At 42.3% G+C, this 25,477-nt stretch overlaps 2 protein-coding genes and 1 long non-coding RNA gene across 10 annotated transcripts in view; 2 read left to right on the forward strand and 1 right to left on the reverse strand.

Moving 5' to 3' along the window:
• Nek3 (NIMA related kinase 3) overlaps nt 1–15,211 on the forward strand; it is a 39,629-nt gene extending 24,418 nt beyond the window's left edge. For 2 of the 4 annotated variants that reach the window (XM_042262548.2, XM_076553659.1), the window contains 5 exons: nt 42–144; nt 994–1,143; nt 1,975–2,109; nt 12,800–12,923; nt 13,685–13,823. In XM_042262548.2, the coding sequence (XP_042118482.1) occupies nt 42–144; nt 994–1,143; nt 1,975–2,109; nt 12,800–12,923; nt 13,685–13,790 (618 nt within the window). In that variant the 3' untranslated portion in view covers nt 13,791–13,823. Of the gene's footprint in view, nt 1–41; nt 145–993; nt 1,144–1,974; nt 2,110–12,799; nt 12,924–13,684; nt 14,147–14,252 lie in introns of those variants that run through there. The other 2 variants (XR_013045404.1, XM_042262549.2) reach the window with 2 other exon arrangements.
• LOC143269067 (uncharacterized) lies at nt 2,202–17,494 on the reverse strand. Its single transcript, XR_013045405.1, has 3 exons — nt 13,373–17,494; nt 12,329–13,149; nt 2,202–4,063 (listed from the first exon to the last, which is right to left on the reverse strand). It is a non-coding gene; the product is annotated as an uncharacterized LOC143269067 (long non-coding RNA).
• Nucleotides 17,495–18,864: 1,370 nt separating this feature from the next.
• Nucleotides 18,865–25,477, forward strand: part of Nek5 (NIMA related kinase 5) — a 47,658-nt gene continuing 41,045 nt past the window's right edge. For all 5 annotated transcript variants that reach the window (XM_015990767.3, XM_015990768.3, XM_042262546.2 and 2 more), the window contains exons 1-3: nt 18,865–18,992; nt 21,822–21,906; nt 25,207–25,304. In XM_015990767.3, coding sequence (XP_015846253.1) covers nt 18,876–18,992; nt 21,822–21,906; nt 25,207–25,304 — 300 coding nt within the window. In that variant the 5' untranslated portion in view covers nt 18,865–18,875. The remainder of the gene's footprint in view (nt 18,993–21,821; nt 21,907–25,206; nt 25,305–25,477) is intronic.

A 25,477-nucleotide genomic window follows, 5' to 3' on the forward strand; every position in this document is an offset into this window, starting at 1 on the left:
ACAGACGTTACTTAATCACTGTTTTAAAATCTTTTATAAAGCGAGAGGAAGCGCACGATAGAAAGTGTAGCCGTGCTGAATTGGAAAGCACTCATGCAAACTCAGTTGGAAGTTCACCGAGGAGAGTAGCAGGAGGAAATCCGGGTGAGTGACTCAAATTATGGTCATTACTGATGCAGGGACTGTGAGGGAACACCAATGTTCACCTTACTTGGTCTTGGGTATCATGAGCAAGTAGGCAAGTGGGTATTTATTGCTCTTCTAGGACTTTATATTAGAGAAATATTTTGGTTATTTGCAAAAAAAAAAAAAAAAAAAAAAAGAGACATTAAGGCCTGGAGAGATGGCTTCATGGTTAAGAGCCCTGGCTGTGCTTCTAGAGGACCTGGGTTCAATTCCCAGTACCCACACAGCAGCTCACAAGTGTCTGTAACTCCAGTTCCAGAGAATCTGATGTCTTCTGCTGACCTCTGTGGGCACCACACACTCACATGGTACACAGACATATATACAGGTAAAATACCTAATAACATACAGTTTTTTAAAAAAGAGAGAGACTAAGGGCCGGGGGTGTGGTTTGGTGATAGAGTTCATGCTCTCATACTGAGTCTCTGGGTGAAAACCTCAGCCCACAAAACAATAAAAGGGAAGTAGGGAGGGAAGAGAAGGTATGCTGGTGAGTCATTAGAAGTGTAGCTGACCCCGTGTGCCTGAGTCCTTGGGAGTTTCATTTCTGTACATCATGCAGAAGGTTAACAATACACATATTTTAACACAGCCACTTTGACGGTTCATTCTGAACTGAGCTATCATTTTGCATGATCTCATTTCAAGACGTTTGTTGATATTTCCTTTGTTCCTAAGACTGGACAAGACTCTTGCTACATCTGCGTTTGAAAGAGACCAGAAATACTTCTTCCTTGTTAGAGTACATGTTTAGATGTGGATGAATAGACAGAATGATACTGTTGACCCTCCTTTTCCACATTTAAGAATCAGGTAGTCCATCAGAGCAGCAGAGGAGGACCACTCCAGCAAGCCTTCACAGGCAGCAGTGGGAGAGACATGCTCCCAGTTCAGCTCTAGCAGCATTGGAAGAAGCACCCATCCTTACCTCCAGTTTCACGGCCGAGGAGGACAGAGGTCAGCACCATCACTGTTCCTTGGGGTCTGGGTTCAGATACCAAAGTTCATGCATGCTCAGGTGCCTCATGGAAAATGCATGTAACACCCGTATCCTCCCATATACTTTACTCTCTAGACCACTTGTACATAAGACAACATAAATACTGTGTAAATAGTTGTCACACTGCACTGTTTATGTGCATATGGGAATATGTTCAATACAGACTTAATTTTTATTTTTTAATTTTAATTTTGTGTGTGTGTGAGAGAGAGACAGAGACAGACAGACAGACAGACAGACACACACACACACAGAGAGAGAGAGAGAGAGGAGAGAGAGAGAGAGAGAGAGAGAGAGAGAGAGAGAGAGAGAGAGAGAGAGAGAGAGAGACGCTGTATGTGCACATGTATATGAATCGAGAAGAGGGTGTCAGATCCCCTGGAGCTGGAGTTACAGGCATTTGTGAGCTTTCCAGTGTGGGTGCCAGGATCTGAACTCTGGTCCTCACAATTGAGCAACACGTGTTCTTAACGACTGAGCCATCTCTCGAGCTCCAGACTTCACTTAAAAAAAAAAAATCTATATCTTAGGTCCAAAAACTTGGAGCCCATGGATATACAGGGAAGACCATAGTTAGACTGAACACTTTTTAGTAGAATTCACCATGTTAGGGTTTTAGTTTATAACACTCTGCAATGGACGTTTGGTGCTCCTCATGTAGGTGAGTGAACTAGATTTTCACTGAGGGTCAAATATAATTATAACTTTGCTTAAAATATGATCTGAAAGATAGATGCTGGAAATTCTTTTTTTTTTAACTTGGTACTAATGTCTCTCTTTACAATTAGGTGGTTCTGTAATAAAGTACAGTGAAAATCATGCCCGTAAGCAGTGGCTCAGAGAGCCCCCTGAGACCTTGTTGTCAATGCTGAAGGATGCTGATCTCAGCCTGGCATTTCAAACATACACAATATATAGACCAGGTAATGTTCTCCTATTGTATGGTCATAAGAATCCTTTGACTTTTAAAAACATGGTAAAATATGAACACAACTGATCATCTTAATAATTTTTTAAAAGATTTATTTTTTTATGTGTCTGTGTGAATGTATGTCACTTGTGTGCAGGTGCCCAGGGAGGCCAGAAGAGGGAGTCAGATCCCCTGGAACTGGAGTTAATAGGCAGTTGTGAGCCACCATGTAGGTGCTGGGAACCAAACTCGGGTCCTATGGAAGAGCAGCAAGTGTTCTTAACTGCTGAGGCCCCTCTCTCCGGGCCCCTCATCTTAATCCTCCCTGAGTATACAGTTCAGTAGTTTTACACTCATGCACATGATTGTTTAACCAGTCTCCAAATTCTATTTCTTTGCAAAGCTGGAGTTGCACACATTAAATGTTAACTCCCATTTTTCCTTCCTCAAATCCCTATTATAACTTCAAAGTTATAAAGCTGGCGCATGAAAGTTTGCTCAGCAGTTAAGAGCATCCTGCATTTGAGAGGACCAGGGTTCGGTTCCCAGCACCCATGGGGCAACTCCAGTCCTAGAGGATCCAGTACACTCTTCTGGTACACGGGCACATGTGTGGTACATGCATAAGTGTGGGGACACACACACACATACACATAAAATAAAGATAAATGAATCTTTGAAGTTCCAAAATTGTAAAGGTTTTCTTGAGTCATTTATGGCCAGTCTTAACCTGTGTTTTAAATTTCCTGTACAGATACTTTATTTCTATTTCTTGATTTCTTATTTTAGCAATCACAATATTGCTGTGTTTGAAAAAGTCATTTCGGTTGTTTAGCTCGAACTGTTTGGGGGGCACCCAGGCAGGGGGATCGGGATCCGTCCCTGGTGCATGGGCAGGCTTTGGGGAGCCTGGTGCCTGTGGTGTGATGTCTTGCACAGCCTTGGTGCAGTGGGGAGGGGCTTGGACCCGCCTAGGCTCATTGTGCCTGGCTCTGCTGACTCCCCATGGGAGATCTTGATTTGGGGGATGTGGGGTGGCTTAAGAGGGAGGGCTGGGGGTGGGAGGAGGGAGGAGGGGGGATCTGTGGGTGGTATGTAGAGTGAGTAGAAAATTTCTTAATAAAGAAAAATGAAAAAAAGAAAAAGAGCCATTTTTAAATTGTTAGTGGTGCTGGGGACATGCTATTGTGCATGATGAACTGTATCCCTAGCCCAGGAACAGCCCTTTTGTCAATGTAAATATACAGTTGTCTTAGGGATTACCTCAAACCTCAAAGTTTCTTTTCTTTTTGGTTTTTCAAGACAGGGTCTCTCTGTGTAGCCCTGGAATTCACTCTGTAGACCAGGCTGGCCTCAAATTCAAAGAGTTCCACCTGCCTCTGCCTCCCTAGTACTGGGATTAAAGCCACCATGCCCAGCTTCAAATTTTCTTTAAATTCCATTATATTGAATATATTCAATTATAGGGTTTCTCTGTGTAGCCCTGGCTGCCCTGGAACTCGCTTTGTAGTTTTATAGACCAGGTTAGTCTTAAACTCGGAGATCCACCTGCCTCTTCTTCCCAAATACTGGTAAAGGTGTGAGCCACCACCACCCAGCCAGGATTTAATTTTTAAAACATATTTTCACTAAACTTATTAGATAGAACAACCATTTATAATATTGTCCTTAGGTCTTTAGGCCAGAGAACTGCATTTAAGGATTGCATATGTATGCATATAACTTGGATAGTTCAAATGCTAACTCTTCTTGCTTGTTTATTTTCTATGTTTTTATTTATTCTTCTCTCATTCAATACATCCTGACTGCAGACTCCCCTCCTTCCACTCTCCCATCCCCCTGACCCACCTCCCCTCCCTGCTTACTTAAAATCTGAGATGAATCATATCAAGTAGGGCCTATAATGGCATGGCAGTTTTTGATGGTGTTGCAAGAGATTGAGTTGTATTTGTTTATTTGATGAATGTCTATTGTGTGGTGATATTTTAATTGTACTGAAATGTTATTTTAATTTTATGTTAATAAATAAAGTTGCCCTGGGGTCAGAGCTATTAGAGCCATAGTGAGAGCGTGGTGGTTAGAAGAGCTAGGTAGATTTCTGTGTGTTCAGGGATACAGCCAGTATTGGAGGCATACGCCTTTAAGACCTGGAGGGCGGTACTTACAGGCAGTGATGAGGCAGTCATGTGGTTGGGTTTACAACCAATGAGAAGGCAGAACAGAAAGATTATTTAAACAGGGACACAGGAAGTACCTCCCTCTCTCGGGGAAGCTAGGAGCACTGCAGGAGGTAAGATTTTATCTCTGAGCTCTGACCTCTCGGCTTTCTTTTTTACATTGGCTCTGTGTTTCTTATTATAAAAAGACGATTGGTTACATCTACATCTGGCGCCCAACGTGACAAGAATCCATTAAAAACTGCTTGGGGCCGGCTCCCTAGCCGGAGCAGCCGGCTCCCTAGCCCCAGCCCAGGTCTGCTTGGGCTCAGGCCGGACTGTGAGCTGCTTGCTTAAAGCCAGTGCTACAAACAGCTCAGGCCTGCCCTGCTAAACAGGGCCCCTGGCTGTAAAGCCAAGCCTTGACTCGGCTCAGAGGGAACAAGTGGCTGGCTTTAAGCTTTAGTCGGCTACCCCTTCGCTTTCACTTTCACTTTCACTTTCACTTTCACTTTCGCTTTTGCTTTCTCTCTTGCTTTCTCTCTGTCTCTCTGTTTCTCTCTCTCTCTCTCTCTCTCTCTCTCTCTCTCTCTCTGGATTTACACCTAGGACTCTAGGTGGCTGTTTTGAAATTCGCTCGGATTTCTACTGTTCTACGCAGATTTGGTAAGTCATAAAGGAAACTATTTAAAAGACAAATTTTTTCCACATTTAAAAAAATGGGTTTCCTGTGTACATTGGAAGAAAATTGGGTTTTGTTTGAAATTTTAGGCAGTCTGACAATGGAACAACTATATGAAAAGATTAGTATTATGGGAATTATGCAGTTAATCACCATGCTTATTCTCATTTTACTATTTAAAAAGATAGTCGATTTAAGTGCCAGGATAACAGCTTTAGAAAAACCTGTTAATTTTAACAGTGAAGTTGGTTCAAGTTTGGATCATAAGGTTACAGAAAGAAAGCCTGTTTTCACACAGTCATCCTTAATTTATCCTGTAACCGTACAGCAGATGCCTGATCAAATGGCTACACAAAATATCTGGGCTCCAATTGAACTGATGGATTTTAAAAGGTTTAAGGAGGCAATAGTATCTTATGGCATGCATTCCCCATATGTAAAGCAAATGTTAAACTCTTGGTCAACATATAATAGGATTATACCACAGGACTGGCGGGACCTTGCACAAGCTGTTCTGGAACCCAGCCAGAGAATTCAATTTCTAACGTGGTTTAAGGATGAAGCTAGAAATGTAGAAACACAATGGAGGGATAAAGGAATACAAGTTTGTCAGGATCAGCTTATTGGAGAAGGCCAATATGCTTCAATACAAACACAATGTTTATATGATGTTCAAACCATAATTTTATGTCGAATGGCAGCCTTGAATGCATGGGACAGAGTTGATGAACCAGGAAAAAAACCTGAGTCATTCACAAAGGTTATGCAAGGCCCAAAAGAATCTTTCACAGATTTTTTAGAAAGACTGGCTTCAGCAGTAAACAGAATGGTCTCAGGATCAGAAGCTAGTAAGGCAATAATTGAAGCTTTGGCATTTGAGAATGCGAATGCAGCATGCAAAAGAATAATCAGGCCGTTAAGGGCAAGATCTGCACCTTTGGAAGATTGGATTAGAGAAACAATTAATGTTGAGGTTGATGAGCATGATGATACGTGGGTAGGAGAAGTAATTTCAAAAGGTTTGAGGAGTGTTAGATGTTTTGGGTGTGGAAAGCAAGGACATTTTAAAAGGGACTGTAAACAGGTCAATCCTAGAAGCAATGTTTCTTCAAGGAACAATGGCAACAGAATGCCCCTTCCTTCTGGAGTATGCAGAAGGTGTGGTAAGGGAAAACACTGGACCAACGAATGTAGATCAACAAAGGACAGACAGGGTAATCCTTTGCCTCAGTTTTCGGGAAACTCCCGGAGGGGCCTCATGCAGGCCCCCATAGCAAAACCAGTTCAAACCTTTCCTGCAGCTGTAGAGGAAATCCCTGCTCTGAGCGATTAAATAACCAAATGACTATTGGAATAAATCAGGCTGGTCAGGATGATGAAAAAGAGAGAATAGAAAATTCAGGAGAAAACATAAAGAAAATTTTTTGGCAAACTTCTATTAATGAACAGAGACCAAAATTAACGATAAAAATAAATGGTGTTTTGTTGTCTGGTCTGGTAGACACAGGTGCGGACATTACCATAATTGCACCAGAATTTTGGCATCCAGCTTGGCCTCTTCAGGAGGTAAACGTTCAACTGTTAGGAATTGGGACATTATCTGGAGTGAAACAGAGTGCAAGATGGCTGGAATGTATAGGTCCAGAAGGACAGAGAGGAAAATTAAAACCATATGTCGCTAACATAGCTATGAACCTGTGGGGTCGAGACTTGTTGCAACAATGGAATACTCAGATTAAAATCCCTCCAATCTCAGAAACAAATCATAAACTAGCACATGTTTCTGAGAGAAATATTAGAAGGCATTATTTTGAGTGGTCACCAGCCATCCATATTATACAAGAACAGGGCACAACAACTGATAATCTTCCAAAAATACCAACAGCTCTACCTTTAAAATGGTTAACAGACAAGCCTGTATGGGTTCAGCAATGGCCTTTAACAACAGAGAAACTCCAGGCTTTAGAAGAGCTGGTAGAAGAACAGCTAAATGCTCAGCATATTGAACAGTCAACCAGCCCTTGGAATTCTCCTGTATTTGTTATTAAAAAGAAATCTGGTAAATGGAGAATGGTAACAGACCTTAGAGCAATTAACAAAGTAATTCAGCCGATGGGCTCTCTACAATCTGGAATTCCTTTGCCTACTCTGTTACCAAAAGGATGGCCTCTCATAGTTATTGATTTAAAAGACTGTTTCTTTTCAATACCCTTACAAGAAAAAGACAAAGAAAGATTTGCTTTCACAGTGCCTACTTATAATAATTCTCAACCGGTTAAAAGATTTCAATGGAGGGTCCTCCCACAGGGAATGTTAAATAGCCCAACTCTGTGCCAATATTTTGTACAACAGCCATTGGAAGTGATACGTAAAAAATTTCCTAAATCTATAATTTATCATTATATGGATGATATTTTACTAGCTGACTCAAATGCAGATACTTTAGAAAGAATGTTTGAAGAAGTAAAGAAAATTTTGCCTTGCTGGGGATTACAAATTGCTCCTGAAAAAATACAAAGAGGAGATTCTATTAATTATTTAGGATATAAAATAGAGCTACAAAAAATTAGACCCCAAAAGGTGCAAATTAGGAGAGATAGACTACAGACTCTTAATGACTTTCAAAGATTATTTGGAGATATTTCTCATCTACGAACTATTGTTGGGGTAAAAAATGATGAACTGACTAATTTGTTCAAAACCTTAGAAGGTGACAAGGACTTAAATAGTCCAAGAGAATTATCACCTGAAGCTGAGAAAGAATTGGCCTTGGTAGAAAAGAAAGTACATGAAGGGCACGTGGATCGTATTGATCCAAAGCTGGATTGCATTTTGGTTATTTTGCCTTCTAGGCATTCCCCTACTGGAATATTAATGCAGAGGGAAGATATTATATTGGAATGGATATTTTTACCAAATAAACCAAATAAAAAATTAAAAACTTATGGGGAAAAAATCTCTGACTTGATTTGGAAAGGAAAATTGAGACTTCGTCAATTAGCAGGAATAGACCCAGCAGAAATTGTCGTACCTTTAACTAAGGAGGACATTGAAAAATTATGGACAGAAAGTGAACCTTGGCAAAGAGCTTGCAGTAATTTTTTGGGAGAAATTAACAGCAAATATCCCAAAAGCAACAGAATTGATTTTATAAAGAGAGCTGATTGGATCTTGCCTCGAATTGTACGGCAAAAACCCATATCTGGAGTTCGTACATTTTATACAGATGCCAACAAACAAGGAAAGGCAGGTTACAAATCAGAAAATTTAAGTAAAGTGGTACAAAGTCCTTATAATTCAGTGCAAAAATCAGAATTGTATGCTATTCTGTTGGTATTAATGGATTTTTCAGAACCTCTCAACATAGTAACTGACTCTCAGTATGCTGAAAGAGTGGTATTACATATTGAGACTGCAGAATTTATCCCTGATGCTTCAGAATTAACTTCACTATTTATTCAATTACAAGATACAATCAGGAAAAGGAGTCATCCTTTATATATAACTCACATCCGATCTCATACTGGTCTGCCAGGCCCTCTAGCACAAGGCAATGATGAGATTGATAAATTATTGATAGGAAATGTGCTGGAGGCCTCAGAATTTCATAAAAAACATCATGTCAATAGTAAAGGTTTAAAAAAGGATTTTTCCATAACCTGGCAACAAGCCAAAGAAATAGTAAAGAAATGTCCTACTTGTTCCTTCTATAATCAAACGCCATTACCAGCAGGATGTAACCCAAAGGGTACTCAGAGGAATGAAATCTGGCAGATGGACGTGTTTCACTTTGCAGAATTTGGAAAACTGAAATATGTACACCACACTATCGATACTTATTCAGGATTTCAATGGGCAACTGCTCTGAGTTCTGAAAAAGCTGATTCTGTAATCACTCATTTGCTAGAAGTTATGGCCATTATGGGTATACCTGCACAAATCAAAACTGACAATGCTCCATCATATGTCTCTGTTAAAATGAAACAGTTTTTTGCTTATTACAATATAAAGCATATTACAGGTATACCACATAATCCTACAGGTCAAGCAGTTATAGAAAGGTCAAACAGAACTCTAAAGGATATGCTAAATAAACAGAAAGGAGTAACAAAAACCCCCAGAAATAGACTGCATAATGCTCTTCTAACTTTGAATTTTCTGAATGCCAATGAGAAAGGAACAACAGCTGCAGAGAGACATTGGGTAATAGAAAAAACTACAGAATTAAATCAGCCTATATACTTTAAGGATGTGCTGACCTCAGAATGGAAGCCAGGGTATGTATTACGTTGGGGACGAGGTTTTGCTTTTGTTTCTACAGGAGAAGATAAGCTGTGGATACCATCAAAATTGATAAAGGTTCGATTTGAACAAGAAAAACCTCTTAATTAGAGGAGGTGATAGTTCATCAACCAGCATGAACATCCAATTTAAACTAACTTGTACCTGTAACACATGTCTTTTCATTTAATCAGATAATAACTTGCCAAAAAGGAACATCCCCAAAATTAGTCTTGGGGGAAGGTTTTTGTTTTTGTCTTTTAGGAGAATGAAGGTTAAGGAATCTGAAGGACACAAGACAAATGAGACAACTGAAGAAAAGGGACAAATCATCTATCCCAGGAAACAGAGTATATTGGAGTATATGGCATATGGGTATATATTATCTAAAAAATTTTATGTCTTCTTAAATGTTTGTTTCTGCTTTTCTCTAAAGATTTAACACTATTGGTTTTCTAATAGTCCCAATTCAATTAAAATTTAAAGCTGACTTTGGAGTTGGAGAATGGCTCTCTCCTTCTTTAAACTCAAGCATGTTGTTAAAATGAAAATACAAACTCCCTGTATCATGACAGAATAAAAGAGCCATTTTCTGCTATGGGACAGGACAAAAGCCAAATTAATTAAGGGACTATTCTATTACTAATCTCAACTCTTTGATTCTATTCTGATTCTTTAAACTTTTCTTAAAGTATAAATTTTATATCAAAATTTACAAGATTAATATATATATACATTTTAAACTTTGTTAAGATATGAATGGTCATATAGAGTACTAACTAATTCTAGAAAAAAGGCTTCAGTTAGCTGCATATATATGTCTTTGTGTTCGAGTCTCTTATCAGTTTTCTGCAGGAAATCACGGCCAGGCCTAACATCAACTGAAGTCTCCGGAAAGAAGATGGGGCCCCACAACAACAACAACAATTCCACGTGGATAATAATAATATCACTGAACTGACAAACATCATCTACAGATCAGCTTTGAACTACAAGGTGCTCAGAGCAATTTTGAGATGACTAGCTGAGATGATCCAGTCTCAAAGACTACTTGAATAAGGACTTGAGATAAACCCTGAACTTTGGCTTTATACATAGACTGGATAATAATGAAGGATATAGTTCTCTTTCCTAGAATTTGACAATTAACCTAAAAAATTTTCTTTCAGGATAAAGATAACTTCGCCCATACCCAGCAGGAAGCAATTTTAAGAATATGACACCCACATTGCCAAAGAAGTGGTGTGGGGCGGGTGGTTTTTTGGTTCTTTTAATGGGTTTTGGGTCTGGGATAATTTTCAATTGTTTAGGGGGGTTGGTTACAAGTTGTTGTCAAGGGTTAGGAAAAAGGCTAAGCAAAGGAGATTAGATTTAAGGTTCTTGTTTAAAAAAAAAAAAAAAAAAAAAAAAAAAAAAAAAAAGAAAGAAAAGAAAAAGACAATTACTAGTTTTAAATACTTTACATTATTACCAACTATTAGGATATAAAGAAATGAAAGTTAGTAGTTAGACATTACAATAGAAATTGTAGTCATATTAGATATGTTTTAAAAATTGAGCAGATATATTTTAGACAGGTCATCTTCAAACCCTTCAGAGATCTAACGAATATGGCATTTAAAATATTTTAATAACTTAGAAATTTTTCTTTTTTGAGACATGTCAGCTCCTGGCAGTACCAATCTACTTCAGAGAAAATATGGGCATTGAAGAAACTGCATATGGAGTTAATTTTCATTGTGGCAAAAGTTAGCCACTGGACAACAAAGTATCCTCAAATCAACAGGACAAAATGGACAGACAGAACACGAAACAAAGGACTACCAATTCCTGCCAAAACAAGTGTGGTTATGGCTTTATCAAAAGGCATCTTCTGAGGCCAGGACAATATGGCACCATCCCTGAAGTCGCCTTCACAATCTGGAAAAGGTACAGTACCCTTTTCTTCGAAGGCAGCTGAACAGGCAGTGGGCCGATGGCTTCTGTTGTGCAATGGAACAGCAACTGAAAGCTCACGCCTCTCAATAGTAGACTGGCATTTAATAGAGGGATGTGGAGAAGAAGAGGATGCTGAGATGAAGCCATATATACACAGCCAAGAAGAATGGACAACTGAATTCAAAAACCATCAACAATTTCCAGAATTTAAAATCCTGAATCATGACATGACACTAGTGGAATTCAGGTGTTTCTGGTACATGGACTGCTCTCACCCAATGTGAGGTTGAACTGTTGACCTTGTGTACAACCTACTTCACAAATGAGTCTGTCAGATACGCTAAGCCTATAGGCTGAAGATGATGCCCCAACACTGCAGAGAAACCTCAGGTGACTGTCCAGGCAGCTGGCTGTTTCTGTCGACTCAAAAAATTTTTGGAAGTTGCTTTTGTGCACTTCCTGTTTTTATTTTTGTTAGCTAATATTATTTCCTTCTTGGGTCTCTGAGGGAGTTGAAGATTAGTTAGTTATAGTTGAAGATTAATTAGGCTAGAAAGTGAATTAGATACATTTTGGACTTACTAAAATAGGATAGATAAGGGAATTATTTTCTCTGATTTGTCAAATACAAATGGACTAGACATCGTTTAGGTATTTGTTACTTGTATATATTGTATATAGTTATTGTACTTTTGTATATAGTTTTTCTTTTGTTAGTTATAACCTTTTGCCTTTTTTCTTTTTATTAAAATAGAAAAGGGGAAATGTGGTGATATTTTAATTGTACTGAAATGTTATTTTAATTTTATGTTAATAAATAAAGTTGCCCTGGGGTCAGAGCTATTAGAGCCATAGTGAGAGCGTGGTGGTTAGAAGAGCTAGGTAGATTTCTGTGTGTTCAGGGATACAGCCAGTATTGGAGGCATACGCCTTTAAGACCTGGAGGGCGGTACTTACAGGCAGTGATGAGGCAGTCATGTGGTTGGGTTTACAACCAATGAGAAGGCAGAACAGAAAGATTATTTAAACAGGGACACAGGAAGTACCTCCCTCTCTCGGGGAAGCTAGGAGCACTGCAGGAGGTAAGATTTTATCTCTGAGCTCTGACCTCTCGGCTTTCTTTTTTACATGGGCTCTGTGTTTCTTATTTTAAAAAGACGATTGGTTACATCTACACTATTGAGTGGCTAATATACATTATGATAAAAAGAAAAAGAGAGCTGGTGTCTAGCCCAGCAGTGGTGTGCTCTGTCTAGCATGCATAAGGCCTTAAGCTAACAACTTAGCTCTTTTTTATTATTTGTTTTGAGACGGAATCTCCCCAAATTGTTCAGACTATAATATAGATTTCTTATGTTAGAAAATTTTAGTGTATTTCCCCCCCTTTCTTAGAGAAAGTGTTACTTTAAAACTTAATCCACATTCTGATACTTCCTGGGTCTGTTGTCTGCCCAAATCGTGACGAGTAAATGCTGTTTAAATTGGCTGGCTTCTCCAGGCTCTGTGGCTCTGATCTGTAGTCCTAACATCTGGGCCTGTGATGAGGAGCAGCCCAGGAGATCAAGTCCAGCCTGGGCAACGTAGTGAGACCCCATTTAAAAACAAACAGGTAAACTGTCATACTTTCTGTTGATATTCCCCTGAAGGTACAGAAGGATTCTTGAAAGGTCCCCTTTCTGAAGAAACAACATCAGACAGTGTCGATGGTGATTTTGAGTCTGTCATTTTGGATCCAGAGAGATTTGAACCGCGGCTGGATGAAGAAGACACGTATGTTGTAATAGACCTAGAGTGCTCTAATTGGGGAATGGAGCCTGTGTGCACATGCCGTATCATACCACAATAATTTCAGACTTAGAAATAGCTATACTACTTTCCATCTTAAGCAAGTACTTCTGTTTGCTCTTGTATGGTGGGCAATACTGACATTTTACTATGAATACTTGGCTGGATCCTGCACATAGTATTTTTTTTCAGATCAGACCTGTCTTTGTTTCTGAGTTTTTTTTTTTTTTTATAGTTTAATGTATTTTAATAGCAAACTTACAGGAACAGCACAGAAGACAGACAACATTAAAAACATGTACTTGCATGTAGGATAACTCAGTTAGAAAAGTATAGTGAATGGATGGAATCTACTGTATGATAAAAATGCTACAAACACCATTTAGTTGCCGTCAATAAGAAATTTACTTATTTTAAAAAAAAATTTTCTGGACAATGTTTCTGAGTTTTGAGACACTTAGACTCCTCCTGTATCAGCTTTTGGGTGTTGGGATTAGATACATGTGTAAATATATCTGGCTTTCATTTTATAACGCATTAGGGTTTTTTTTAACATTAATGTTCAAAATGTTAAGTGACACTTTTTTTTTGGTAGAACTAACATTTTTTTTCTCTACTCAGTTACCTATGGAATTGAGTTTTCAAAAATTAAAATAGTATATGGTGGAATTCTGCATTGAACCCATCAAGAAGTACAAAGCATCCCCTGATACAGAGGCTTATCATCCAAACTGTTTTTTTCACAGGGACTTTGAGGAAGATGGTGAAAACCCTGATTGGGTGTCAGAGCTCCAGAAGCAAGTGGGATGGCAGGACGTGTATGATGGGAAACTCCTCGGAGAACGTGCCTGAGCCTCTGGGGAGATGCTGATGACTGGAAAGGAAGTGAAGACAGGAAATGTACCACAAGCTTAAAAAACAACCCAGAGCCCTTGTGAGTTTTCTAACACAAGGGAGGTCTAGAGATGCTGTGTGCCTTGCATTCCGGTGGACTGCTAGCCTGCTGGCTAACTCTGTGTGATAACAGGAAATTACTTAACTTCTTTGATCCCTAATTTTCTCAACTATACAATGAGAATAACAATGCCTACCTCATAGGAACCAAGACAGTTATAGCTACCCATGTGTTGTTATCCATGGTTACTATGTAACGTTCTCACCTTTCCTAAAGGGCCAAGGATCTAAATATATTAAATTGTGATGTTAAATGTGGCTATTTTTTTTTAATAATACCCAGATTGGGGATGCTTCAAGGTGATTTCCAGTGATCTCTATTTCTGCCAACTAGCAGCTGTCCTTAAATGTTCCTCATAGGTCAGGAGATCAGCCATGAGATGAATGGGTGCGCTCTAGAGCTTCCCAGAAGATTGTCGTCCTGGACCTGAGACAGGACTACAGCCAAAGAGATGTGACGAATGTCAGAAGTTAGCACGTGTTATGGAATGATGAGGGGCACCATGCACACCCATGCTGGATCCTGGACCCCATCATGTATTACCTCATTTAATGCTGTGACACTTTAGAGAAGGGAGAATCTTTCCCCAGTGAGGAAACAGGCTTCTCCTGACCCCGTATGATGAAGAGTGGGTAGAAATTATAGTCCAGTCATTTACCAGGATCTGCTGAAATATGGACTATGAGTAGCTTTTAACAACTTAACTCCTCCCTTTTTTTCCAGTGCTGGGGATCAAACCCAGGACCTTATGAATGCAAGGCAAGTAATCTGCCACAGCCACACCACAGCCCAGCTTCTGTCTATCTTAACATGCAAAGGCTGTGCAAATCCCCACCTGACCTGTGTATCTCCCTGTGCTCAGTCTTGTGGTCAGTGTGAGCTTCCTGTTGTCTCTGGCAATTTCCCTGTCTTCCCTTGCCATTTTTGGGGAGTGCTGGTTAGGTATTTTGTTTTCATCCTCAATTTGGGTGTGTCTGGTGTTCTTCACAAAGGTAAGCCCCGTCCTCATCGTACATGATGTCAGCATGGTGTGCCACAGATGCTGCTTGCTGAGATCAGTAGTTAACTCAGTATCTGCTGGGCTTCTCATCACAGGTACTAACTTCCTGTCCCTGTTCCGGTCACTGTCACTAACGGCCCCACTGATGCTGAGAGGATTCACGGTCTACCTCTGTTAGAGCAAAGAGTGTAATGTTACACTAAGTTGCTGGTTAGGTTGCTTAATTGTGTCCAGTTGGTTTCTGTGCACTTTGTGATGTTCTTGTCCTTTTAAATTACTACATTTTAAAATTACTAGATTAAATTAGATAAAGTAGGATTAACTTGTAACTTCTCTGTTTCAGTCCCAGAATCAACAGGTTTTTTTTCCTCCCAAGAAGCTATGGTTCCTCTCATTGTTTTAAAGCCAATATCTGGGTGCTGAGTGTGCTGGTTGCTCCTGACATATCTGGGTCCTGTCTACATACCTGTGTTCTGTGCACCCCCATCTCTCTATTAAGTCAGGCACAGCCTCACACTGAAGTCACTGACTAATACAATCCCATAAGGTTAATTCAGGCTTTTCCTCTTGCTCTTTTTATATTTCTGTTTTCTCTGGCGGTGAGAAACACAGACTGCAGCCATCTGTTTAGATGTTGACACCAGTATACATACAAAGCAGTGTCCAAACTGTTAACCCTCACTGCTGGGAGGAACGGATTAGCAACTAGAGTGCAGAGCTTGTGTGTGGCTTCTGTTGTTGGCTTTACCCTTCCTAGGTCAGTCCCTTGAACATTAGCTCACCACTTTTCTGGTGATCTTTTGTGTTCAAGAAGGCGTGAATAGTTACAAGAATTTTTCTAAGACACTCAACTTCCATATATGCCATCCCCCACATCTCCTTATCTGCTCTAATCACTAGGCACAAACATTACAATCCATCACACAAAGCAAACTCGAAATTATGTGCATAATAATATCTAATTAACCACCGAAGAGTCGAATTATAAATCCTCTTGAAAATCAGATGGTTTCCACCTTAGACCAAACTTTCATGCATTTGCTTATTTGGGTGAGATTTGCCAGCCCTGATAGCTTTTAAAAAGAGGGGGAATTGGGTGTGGCACACCTCTTTAGTTTCAGCAGGGAGGTGGAGGCAGGCAACTGGACCTTTGAGTTCCAGGCCAGCCAGGGGTGCATAGTGAGACCCTGTTACAAAAAACAAACTAACAAACAAAACCCCCACCATACATTAGATCCTATGCGCAGGAAATGCTAATTTCCATCTACATGCTTCTTTCAGAACTATGGTGACCAACAAGAACTTTAAGCATTGAAAAGATCATGTTGCTATAACATTCTGACCCAGGAAGTAGGATGCAGATAGAGGAGGAAAAGGAATAATGTACGTTTTTGGAGAAGTGAGCTTTGTTTGGGGGGGGGGGGGTCATAGACAACGGTGGGATATGAAATTGTCATGAGACTTAGATTCCACTGGATATGGCTGTCTTCCTTGTGTTGGTATTTACCATTTTGAAAGTGGTATATTTTTCCACAGGTCAATGCCTTGATGTACCTGTATGACATGGCGCTAGGTTGAGAAGGGCGTTTGCAGACCCCTGGGCAGCACCTGGTTTTGTTTGTGGACTAGGATTCCTTTAATACACCCCTCAGCAGTATTTGAGACCTTGCATGAGAAACCTGCTTCCTCCTGGGAGTATATATGACAGTTAAACACTGTTTAGTGTGTATGGGACCCAGGCACCATCGCTACCACCTCCCCCGACAAGCAAACCAACTTTTCCTCTCAGCATTGCTTACTTATCAGAAACCTCTGTAGGTGGCAGGCAGCAGAGAATATGTATACCAACTACACCAAAGAAACTCTCCCATCCCCACGCCCAAAAAGCCAGCCAAAAAAACAGGTATAAAGCTTCAAAAAAAAAAAAAAAAAAAAAAAGAAAGAAAAGAAAAAGAAAAAGCCATCCATATAAGTCTGGAAAATAGCCAACCCCATCACACATCCTGGAACCCGAAGACTGCAACGAGGCAATCTGACTGATCGCCCACCCCACAGTTCTGGAAAAGTTTGCCCCCAAAGCGGTTTCTCCCGGCTTCCTACTCTCTTACTACAAAAACCGATTCTCAGACCTCGCACTGCCTTCTGCACCCACGGATACCAAAGCTGCAGGTTGCCAATCTCTCTAAATAAAAGTGTGCTTCTTCCGCTTTGAGGTCAACTCTGTCTTCTCGTTTTCCTCCTCTGACTTACTTCTCACAGCACAGGAGTGTGGAGATGTTTTCTGGTTGCTTGTTTTATGCATGGGTTCCCACCTCCGGCAACTGGAAGGAGTGTCCATGGGTCTCCTCTGCCCCCGCCCAGCGCTCCGCCCACTTTCCTGGAGGTGGCCCCACTCCAGCGTCCCTGAGGCTTCGCTGCCAGGGGCCAGATCCACCCGGACACTTAAAGACTCACTGCCCACTGAGCAGGTAGGCTGAGCCCACCGGGCTTGTTCTTCAGGAGCTGTCCCAGGTCCCTCTAAAGCAAGGGAGAGAGATGGGGAGTCCAAGCGGGAGGAGGCAGGGCAGCGGCGGCTGCGGAGCCTGTTCCCTGGGCTGCGTCAGTTTCCATGGCAACTCACAAGCTACAAAGTCCTGGACTCCATCCCCCCTCCCACATGCTGGCCACAGCCTCCCGCTGACAACCTAGTATCCACCTGACTTGAAATTTGAAAAACAACCTGCCCAGTAGACCACCCAGAGTTTTAGAAGTCTGCCTTGTGTCTGAAGCAGGAGGACGGCAAACTCAAGGCCTACCTGAACTACTTCGATCAGTTTCAGTAATAGTCCCCCCAAAGGATTAACTATAAAGCTCAGTGGTTGAATGCTTACCTAGCATGCATGTGCTCCTGGGTCCGATTCCCAGTACAGCAAAATAAAAACCTCCATTGTGCCCTAACTGTGGCATAAAAGGGGAAAAGAAGGAAAGCAACCTACAACAAAGTATATATTTCCACCTGTAAACACCTGCAGCCAGGGGCCGGGACAGTCACCTGACCGCAGTTGCTAGACCGCTGGACCTCCCACCGACTGCAGCTCCCTAGCCTGTAAACCGGATGTTTTTCCATATTGGCACACAGCTAGTGGGAAAGTCCCCAGAGCCAACGAAGCCGGAATATATATATATATTCCGAGACAGGGTTTCTCTGTGTAGCTTTGCGCCTTTCCTGGAGCTCACTCTATAGCCCAGGTTGGCCTCGAACTCACAGAGATCCGCCTAGCTCTGCCTTCGGAGTGCTGGGATCAAAGGCGTGCGCCACCACCACCCGGCTTGATTTATATTCTTAAGAAATCCAGCACTAGTTAATGCCATGGAGAGATACTTAGGCGCGTGATGGTTGGGTTCTAGGGGCAGATAACTGTGAATGGGGTTTTCCACTTACGTAAGTGTATGCAGAGACTCTGTGCTCATCCCTTGCTGTGTAGGACCAACGACCTTTGAATGGCAAAACTAGTACCCCAGGCCCTAACTTCATCTTAACTACCATAATGCCTCCACATCTCTAGACCCCGAAACACGGACAGAATAAATTCCCAGGCTTCCCTGTAGAGGGCAGTACCTCCCACTGAGACGTGAAGGGTGCTTGCCCCGCCCTTGACTTGCAGCTTTTTAGAGGCACCAAGCGTCTGCAAAGAGGTGTCTTTCCTTCGAACACGGGTCATTTTTCATTTTAGAAGCTAGAGAAGAAAGGTTTATGAGGTGGCGACTCGTCTAAGGTCCCAAAGCTGAGCTGCAATCCAGAGTGACCTCGGAATCTACCAACCAAACCGTTTTCGCCGCGGTACCTGTGGCCATAAGGGAATTTCGTGACTCTGAAAAGCTGGGTGGAAAGCTTCAGCAAACAGTTCCTTTGCATTTTATCCATCGTCTGCTCGTTAGCTGTCATGAGAAGCGTACACTAAAGGTTTATTACTTCATTTTAGGAACTTCGGGCCCCGACACAATGGATAAATTTGACCTGATTAAGATCATCGGGGAAGGCACCTTTGGGAAAGTATACTTGGCAAAAAATAAAACAGAAAGCAATCACTGCGTCATAAAAGAGATCGATTTTACAAAGGTAAGGTTAAGAAGTTCAAACTTTTGATAATTTTAAGTGGTATATTTAGCTTTAAATATATATATATATACATACATATTATATATATTATATGTATGCGTGCTTGCATGAGTTCATGTGAGTGCAAGTGTCTGCAGAGGTCAGCGGGCATTGGGTCCCCCTGTGGCTTAGCTTCCTTCCTTTTGTCAGTGCACCGGGTCAATGGGTCCTTCCCTGGCATTCTCCCAAGTCCAGCTTTCACGTGGCTCATTTTACCAGTGCCCCAGCCGTGGCCCCAGACTCCCCCTGTAAGGTCTAAAGGAAAAGATAGCTAGGCTGACTTCATAAAAATAAAACTTCTTGGCCCGATGGCATGCACCTGTAATTCCAGCTACTCCAGGGACTGAGGAAGATGTGCGGCACGTTCACGGCCTTTTGGGTGTCTGGGCTACCAGAGAGTTCAAGGCCAGCCCACACAACCTGCTGAGACCGTCTCAGAAATAACAAGCAGAGGCTGGAGAGGTGGCTCAGTGGTTAAGAGCACTGGCTGCTCTTCCAGAGGTCTTGAGTTCAATTCTCAGCAACCACGTGGTGGCTCACAACCATCTATAAGGGGTCTGTGAAGGGGCTCCAACAGCCCGAGTGTGGCAAACACGGCCCGAGCACGGCAAACAAACACGGCCAGGCACGACAAACACTACAGACAGGTTTTGCCCTTTACCCTCCCCCTCTCCCTTGCTAAAAACCATGACATCCCTAAAACTAGCCCCCAAGGTCCATTCCCTTATTTGGCCACTGACTCATTCCTGAGACAAAACACCAAGGTCCAACAATTGAAATTCATTCTTTGGCTACTATGTCCAGTCAGGATTTACCAGCTCACCTTAGCACAGACTCCCCCACTTTCCCCTTGAAAACCCACTCCTGCAGAAACACCCTCTCTTGCTCCCTGCTTTCCTGCTTCTCTTGCTTGCTCCACCCCCCCAAATAAAATAAAATAAAAATGAAAATAAATAAATTAAAAAAAAAGCAAAAAGAATACTGGGATGTATCTCAATGGTAGACCACTTTTTTTTTTCTTTTCTTTTCTTTTCTTTTTTTTTTTTTTTGGTTTTTTGAGACAGGATTTCTCTGTGTAGTTTTGGTGCCTGTCCTAGAGACAGGATTTCTCTGTGTAGTTTTGGTGCCTATCCTGGATCTCCCTCTGTAGACCAGGCTGGCCTCGAACTCACGGAGATCCACCTGCCTCTGCCTCCCGAGTGCTGGGATTAGAGGGGTGCGCCACTCCACCCGGCAGTAGAGCACTTTCTTAGCATGCACTAGACCCTAGGGTGAGGAAAAAAAATTTTTTGTCATATAATAATTCATTTTTATCCTATTTCCCCTCCCCCAAATCCTCCCTGTCTCCCTACCCACCTAATTTCATGATCTCATTCTCTCTCTCTCCTCTCTCTCTCTGCTCCTCTCCTTCCATGCATCTTTGCCACTCTGGTAGCTACATTTTTAAAAGTAGTCAAACTTACCAAGCTGGCAGGAGAGGGGTAAAAGCATTTTAAAATCTGAAATTCCCGTTCTGATCATGCCGTTTAGAATGAGGCATGTGACACTGGATCTTAGGTTAGAAGCGGGGGCTGAGAATGTCAATTAAAAAATATCGTCTGGGCTGTTTGTGTGGCAGAGGGTGTGCTTACCTTGTTCAAGCTGCAGCAGAAGAAAAATGGAAGGGAGGAAGAGGAGGAAGGTAGTCCAGCACTCAGGAGGCTAAGGCAAGAGAACCCTCAATTCCAGGCCAGCCCAAGTTGCCTAGAGAGGCACACGTCCTCCAGAGAGAGAGAGAGAGAGAGAGAGAGAGAGAGAGAGAGAGGCAGGCAGGTAGGCAGGCAGGCAGGCAAACAGACAGCATGGGATATGTACATAGGCACCAAAACAGTAGAAAAGTATTATTCTCAGATGACAAATAGAATAATAAATTACAAAACTAAAGTTAAATCATAAAAGATGTTTTCTTTTGACATTTGTTTATTTACTTGTGTGTATGTGCACGCCTGTGTGACCCAGCACACACATGGAGGTCAGAGGACCACTGTGGGCATCAGTTCTTTCCTGCTTCCACCATGTGGGTTCCAGGGATCGACCTTAGGTCCCCAGGTTTGGCAGCAAGTGCCAAGCCTGCTAAGCCCTCTTGCTGGCCCCAAGAAACTGGTTTTTGTTTTTGTTTTGAGACAGGATCTCCCTTTGTAGCCCAGGGTGTCCTCAAATTTGGGATCCTCCTGCCTCAGACTACTGAGTGCCAGCATCACAGCATGTATGGCTTATTTCCTAAAATTGAAAAATGCAGAATACGGAATCTTGCTGGTCTGTTTTTTGTAGCATATGACAATTTTCTTCTCAGCAGTGACTGCTCTTGAAATGTTATGTCTTAGAAAGGATTTCCTTATGCTGGAGGATAAAGATAATGAGTAAATCTAGTTGCTAATTTCTTTATAATTTGCATTTACTTCTTATAACAGGACCTCGCTATGTTGCCCAGGATGATCTCCACCTCCTGGGCAGCTGGGAATACAGTTGTGTATCAAGTGTAACCAATTCCGAACTTTTAGTACAATAATATTTCCCCAGCATTATTAATTTTCTCGATTATAATTGTCACTAATAAGCCGATGGTTAGATAGGAGGCACTCTGCTCATTCCACAGTGGCCCTGCCTTTGAGAGATAAGTTTTAGAAGTGACATTGAAGCCAGTGGCATCTTGGGGGATTTCGGATGGCAGTGAGCAGGAAGCATGCTTCTATTAGCCGGTTACCTCTGCAAGACACGCTGTCTCGAAATATCACTTTGATGCCCTTCCAGGAAAAAGAAGCTTCACAGAAAGAAGTGATTCTTCTGGCTCAGATGAAGCATCCCAACATTGTAACCTTCTTCAGTGCCTTTCAAGGTTAGATTTTTCCATCATTAAAGTATCCCAATAAACTAAAGAGCTCTAGAAAAGATGTGTTCCCAAGAATTGTGTATTTATTAAATTTTGTAAGTGTGTTCATATTCCTGTGTAGTTAAATTGTAATCTGAAACGTTGTCTTTATTTCCTATCTGGTGAGGTTTGTCCTTTGCGACAGGTCTTCTGTAGCCCAGGCTGGGCTCAATTCACTGCATAGTTGAACATAACCTCAAAGTCCAGATCCTCTTCTTCGGCCTCCCCAATGCTGAGGTTACAGGTGTGTTCCACCATGCTGAGCCCTTCTAGTGACTTATTATAGATGGCTTCCCTCTCATAAGTTTTTGCACATCTCCTTAATTCTTATTCTTCCAAGTAGACAATGTGTGCCAGATTGGAAGTAGTGGTAACGCTCCAATCACAGTGGCCTACAGTAATACCCATCCATTTCTCATTCCCACTCCATGCTGGCTGCCGGTGGAGTGTGATGTCTGTGGTCCTGGATAAAGGGACATTGCAGAAACGGAGCATGTCGCTTTGTAAGCTACCAGGAAGAGGGGACACAAAAGCCCAACAGGCACACTGTCATGTTCAACCTGATGGTCCCTTGTGCTCTGTGACAGTAGGTGGTGCTGTATAATCCTCTCACAGAGAGGCGGCAACCTGCCAAAGGAGAGCAGAACTTTGAGGAGCTTCATTCCAAAGTTTGTGTTTTCCTTGTGTGTACACCTGTGTGATGTGGGTACATATGTGTGCGCACACAGGGGCCCCAGGTTGGTGTCGGGAGTCTGTGTCAATCCCTTTCTCTCTTACGTGTTGAGACAGGATCTCTCAGTTGAACTCATAGCTCACCAATAAAGTTAGTCTCAGCAGCCCAGGATTGGAATTGCAGGCAGGTCTCTATGCCTGCCCAGCATTTACGGGGGACCGGAAACCCAGTTTTCATGCTCGTGTAGCAAGTGCTCTGAACTGAGCCAGCTATCCAGGCCCCTGCCCCTCAGATTGTTTATTTCGGGTTTGTCGGGAAGCTGAGTACACTGGTTAGAGCTCATTCTTTCAGAGCAGATTCTACTGAGTCATCATTCTAGTTACCAGGCTTGAAGCAGGAACAAAATGCGCAAAACCCTGTCCTGGAAGTTTGCATTATAATGGGAAGAGACAGGCAGTCAGCAAGTATGCAATATATTGGGTGTTTATGAGGATGTCCCAGGACCATAGACACCCACAGTTCACTACGGGACAGGGATATCCCACCCCAACCTCTCTCACTGGGTTGTTGTAATTCGTGGGCTGTAGGTACTAAGAGAAGAAGGGCTAACCTAGAGTATCACTGGGTGCGTAGACAGGAGCAAGCGAGTCTATGGATACACCCTCTATTTCTTGAACTTTTCATGGTGTGTTCTGTGCTCTCTGCTGTTTAGAAACCACAGCATCCAAGGCAGTTATGAGGCCAGGCATGGTCTCATAGTCCTGGAATCCCAGCACTGGAGAAGCAGAGGCCAAAGGACTGTTGTAAGTTCAAGGCCAGCCTGGTCTACAAAGTGAGTTCCTGGCTAACCAGTCGTGCAATAGTGACTCTCTCTCTCAAAAGCCGTATGATATCAGTCAAGTTAAAAGCAGCTCTGTTTGTATGACCCTTTTCAATGAGTGATATTCAGAGGAACTCGCGGGGGCTCTGTTGAGGCAGAGCAGGGCACGAGCTGGATTGAGCAAGTGTGCATGCTCTACCTCTGAGCTACACCCTGAACTCTGAGTAAAAATGAGAGCCATGTAGGGAATAAAGTGCCCCACATTTCTATCCACTCTTCCCATCTTTCTCTTCTCCAGCTTGTCTGTTATTGCTGAGATCCTTTGTCTGCCTGAATTCTCTCACCCTCAGACTTCCCCAAGCCACCGTCCCTTCGGTGATTCCCCAGGGCACTTTTCTACTAATGTGTGTGATGATCTGTGAATATACATTAGTACAAATTTGTTTAATTTCCTTCAGGTAGGAAACTTAGGGGTTGAGAATGTAGCTCGGTGGCAGAACAATTGGATGAAGTTCTGAGTTTGATCCCTAGCAACACACACACACACACACACACACACACACGTAAACATTAATGAGTTTAGGGACTTTCATATACACTTTGGTCCTTTACATGTGGCAGATAGTAGCTGCTCAATCTACAGATGCTGAAAGAGTGAATGGACTGGACTGTTAATAGACTGGAGTATACATTTATTCTATGTAAGGTGGATTTCTGAAGACACTTGCAATGGATACAGTTACACAGCTAAGGCCACTTCACAGTGTAAATGACCTCCTTTGCCCCTGTACATTGCTTGGCAGCTTGCTGGTACTTAAAACCACAGCTTAGCCAAGAGCCTCAGAGCCTGGAGGCACCTGACTGTGAGCCCCTGTGCATACAGGCTTTGCTGGCCCTACAACAGCTCATCACTCAATGTCTGTTTCCACTTTCTCGCTGGCTGTTAACAAGAGGGGCCACTCTCTACTAGAAGTGAAACTCTGTGCTCTGTCACAGGGCCGGGAGGTGGAGCTGGAAATCACTGCTTCTGTCTCCAACCCCCAGGCTCAGATTTACGTAAGTCATGTGACCAGGTCAGGCCCACCTGGCTAATCCTTTTGATTTAGTCAAAAGTAGCTGGCTAGTATGAAAGATGAGGTTGTATGAATTTAAAGTGGCGTAAGAAAAATAAGGAGAATTCAGCCATGTTTTCCTAAGGCAAAATGACTTCCCTCAGTAATATTAACTCTTAGGTGCTGAGCACGTTCCAGAGCCAAGCGCTCTAAGTGTGGAACAAAATAGACACAGATCTCTGCACTGTTGTGCTTGTTTTCTGTCGCTGTGAAACAAATGGCCATGGAGCTGACGGCTTCCAACAGTTACTCTGTGCTCACGCCTTCCTCTTCACTCCGTTAAGGGCTCCACGCCTGGGGGATGGTGCCTTCTACATCGAGGGCAGGTCTTCTCTCCTTCATTAATCCAGTCCAGAAACTCTCACAGAAATGCCCAGACATTTGTCTCCTAGGAGCGTAGATCTAGACCCTGTCAGGCGGACCACTGATGTTAACTCCCTGGGCTACACAGAATTAACCCTTTATCAATGAGGCCAAACAAACAAACAAACAAACAAACACAAGAAATGCAAGTGGTGTAGTGGGGTGAGAACCCAGTCCATCCTCCGGCCACACCCACTCTCGGGCACTGCGTTTTCCTGTTGTCGTCTTCACATTCTAGGTTTTGAACGGAAAATGACATCTAAAAGCTCTCCGTCCCAAAGGATGTTGTTTTCTTGCAGAGAAGAGCAGGCTGTTTATTGTAATGGAGTACTGTGACGGAGGGGATCTCATGCAAAGGATCCAGAGGCAGAGGGGAGAGTTATTCAGTGAAGATCAGGTAAATCTACTTCTAATGTCCGTGGGGTGTTACGTTTGTAATGTTCTATCTACATCCTAGGCTATGCAAAGCACGTTCCTGGTAGGGAAATTCGAATAATAAAATCGTGGATTAACATTCTTGATAATTGAATTGAAATAGAATTTGGTTTTGAGAATCATTTTTTTTGGAGG

The sequence above is a fragment of the Peromyscus maniculatus genome, chromosome 17, assembly GCF_049852395.1.
Source record: "Peromyscus maniculatus bairdii isolate BWxNUB_F1_BW_parent chromosome 17, HU_Pman_BW_mat_3.1, whole genome shotgun sequence".
NCBI classification, from domain to species: domain Eukaryota; kingdom Metazoa; phylum Chordata; class Mammalia; order Rodentia; family Cricetidae; genus Peromyscus; species Peromyscus maniculatus.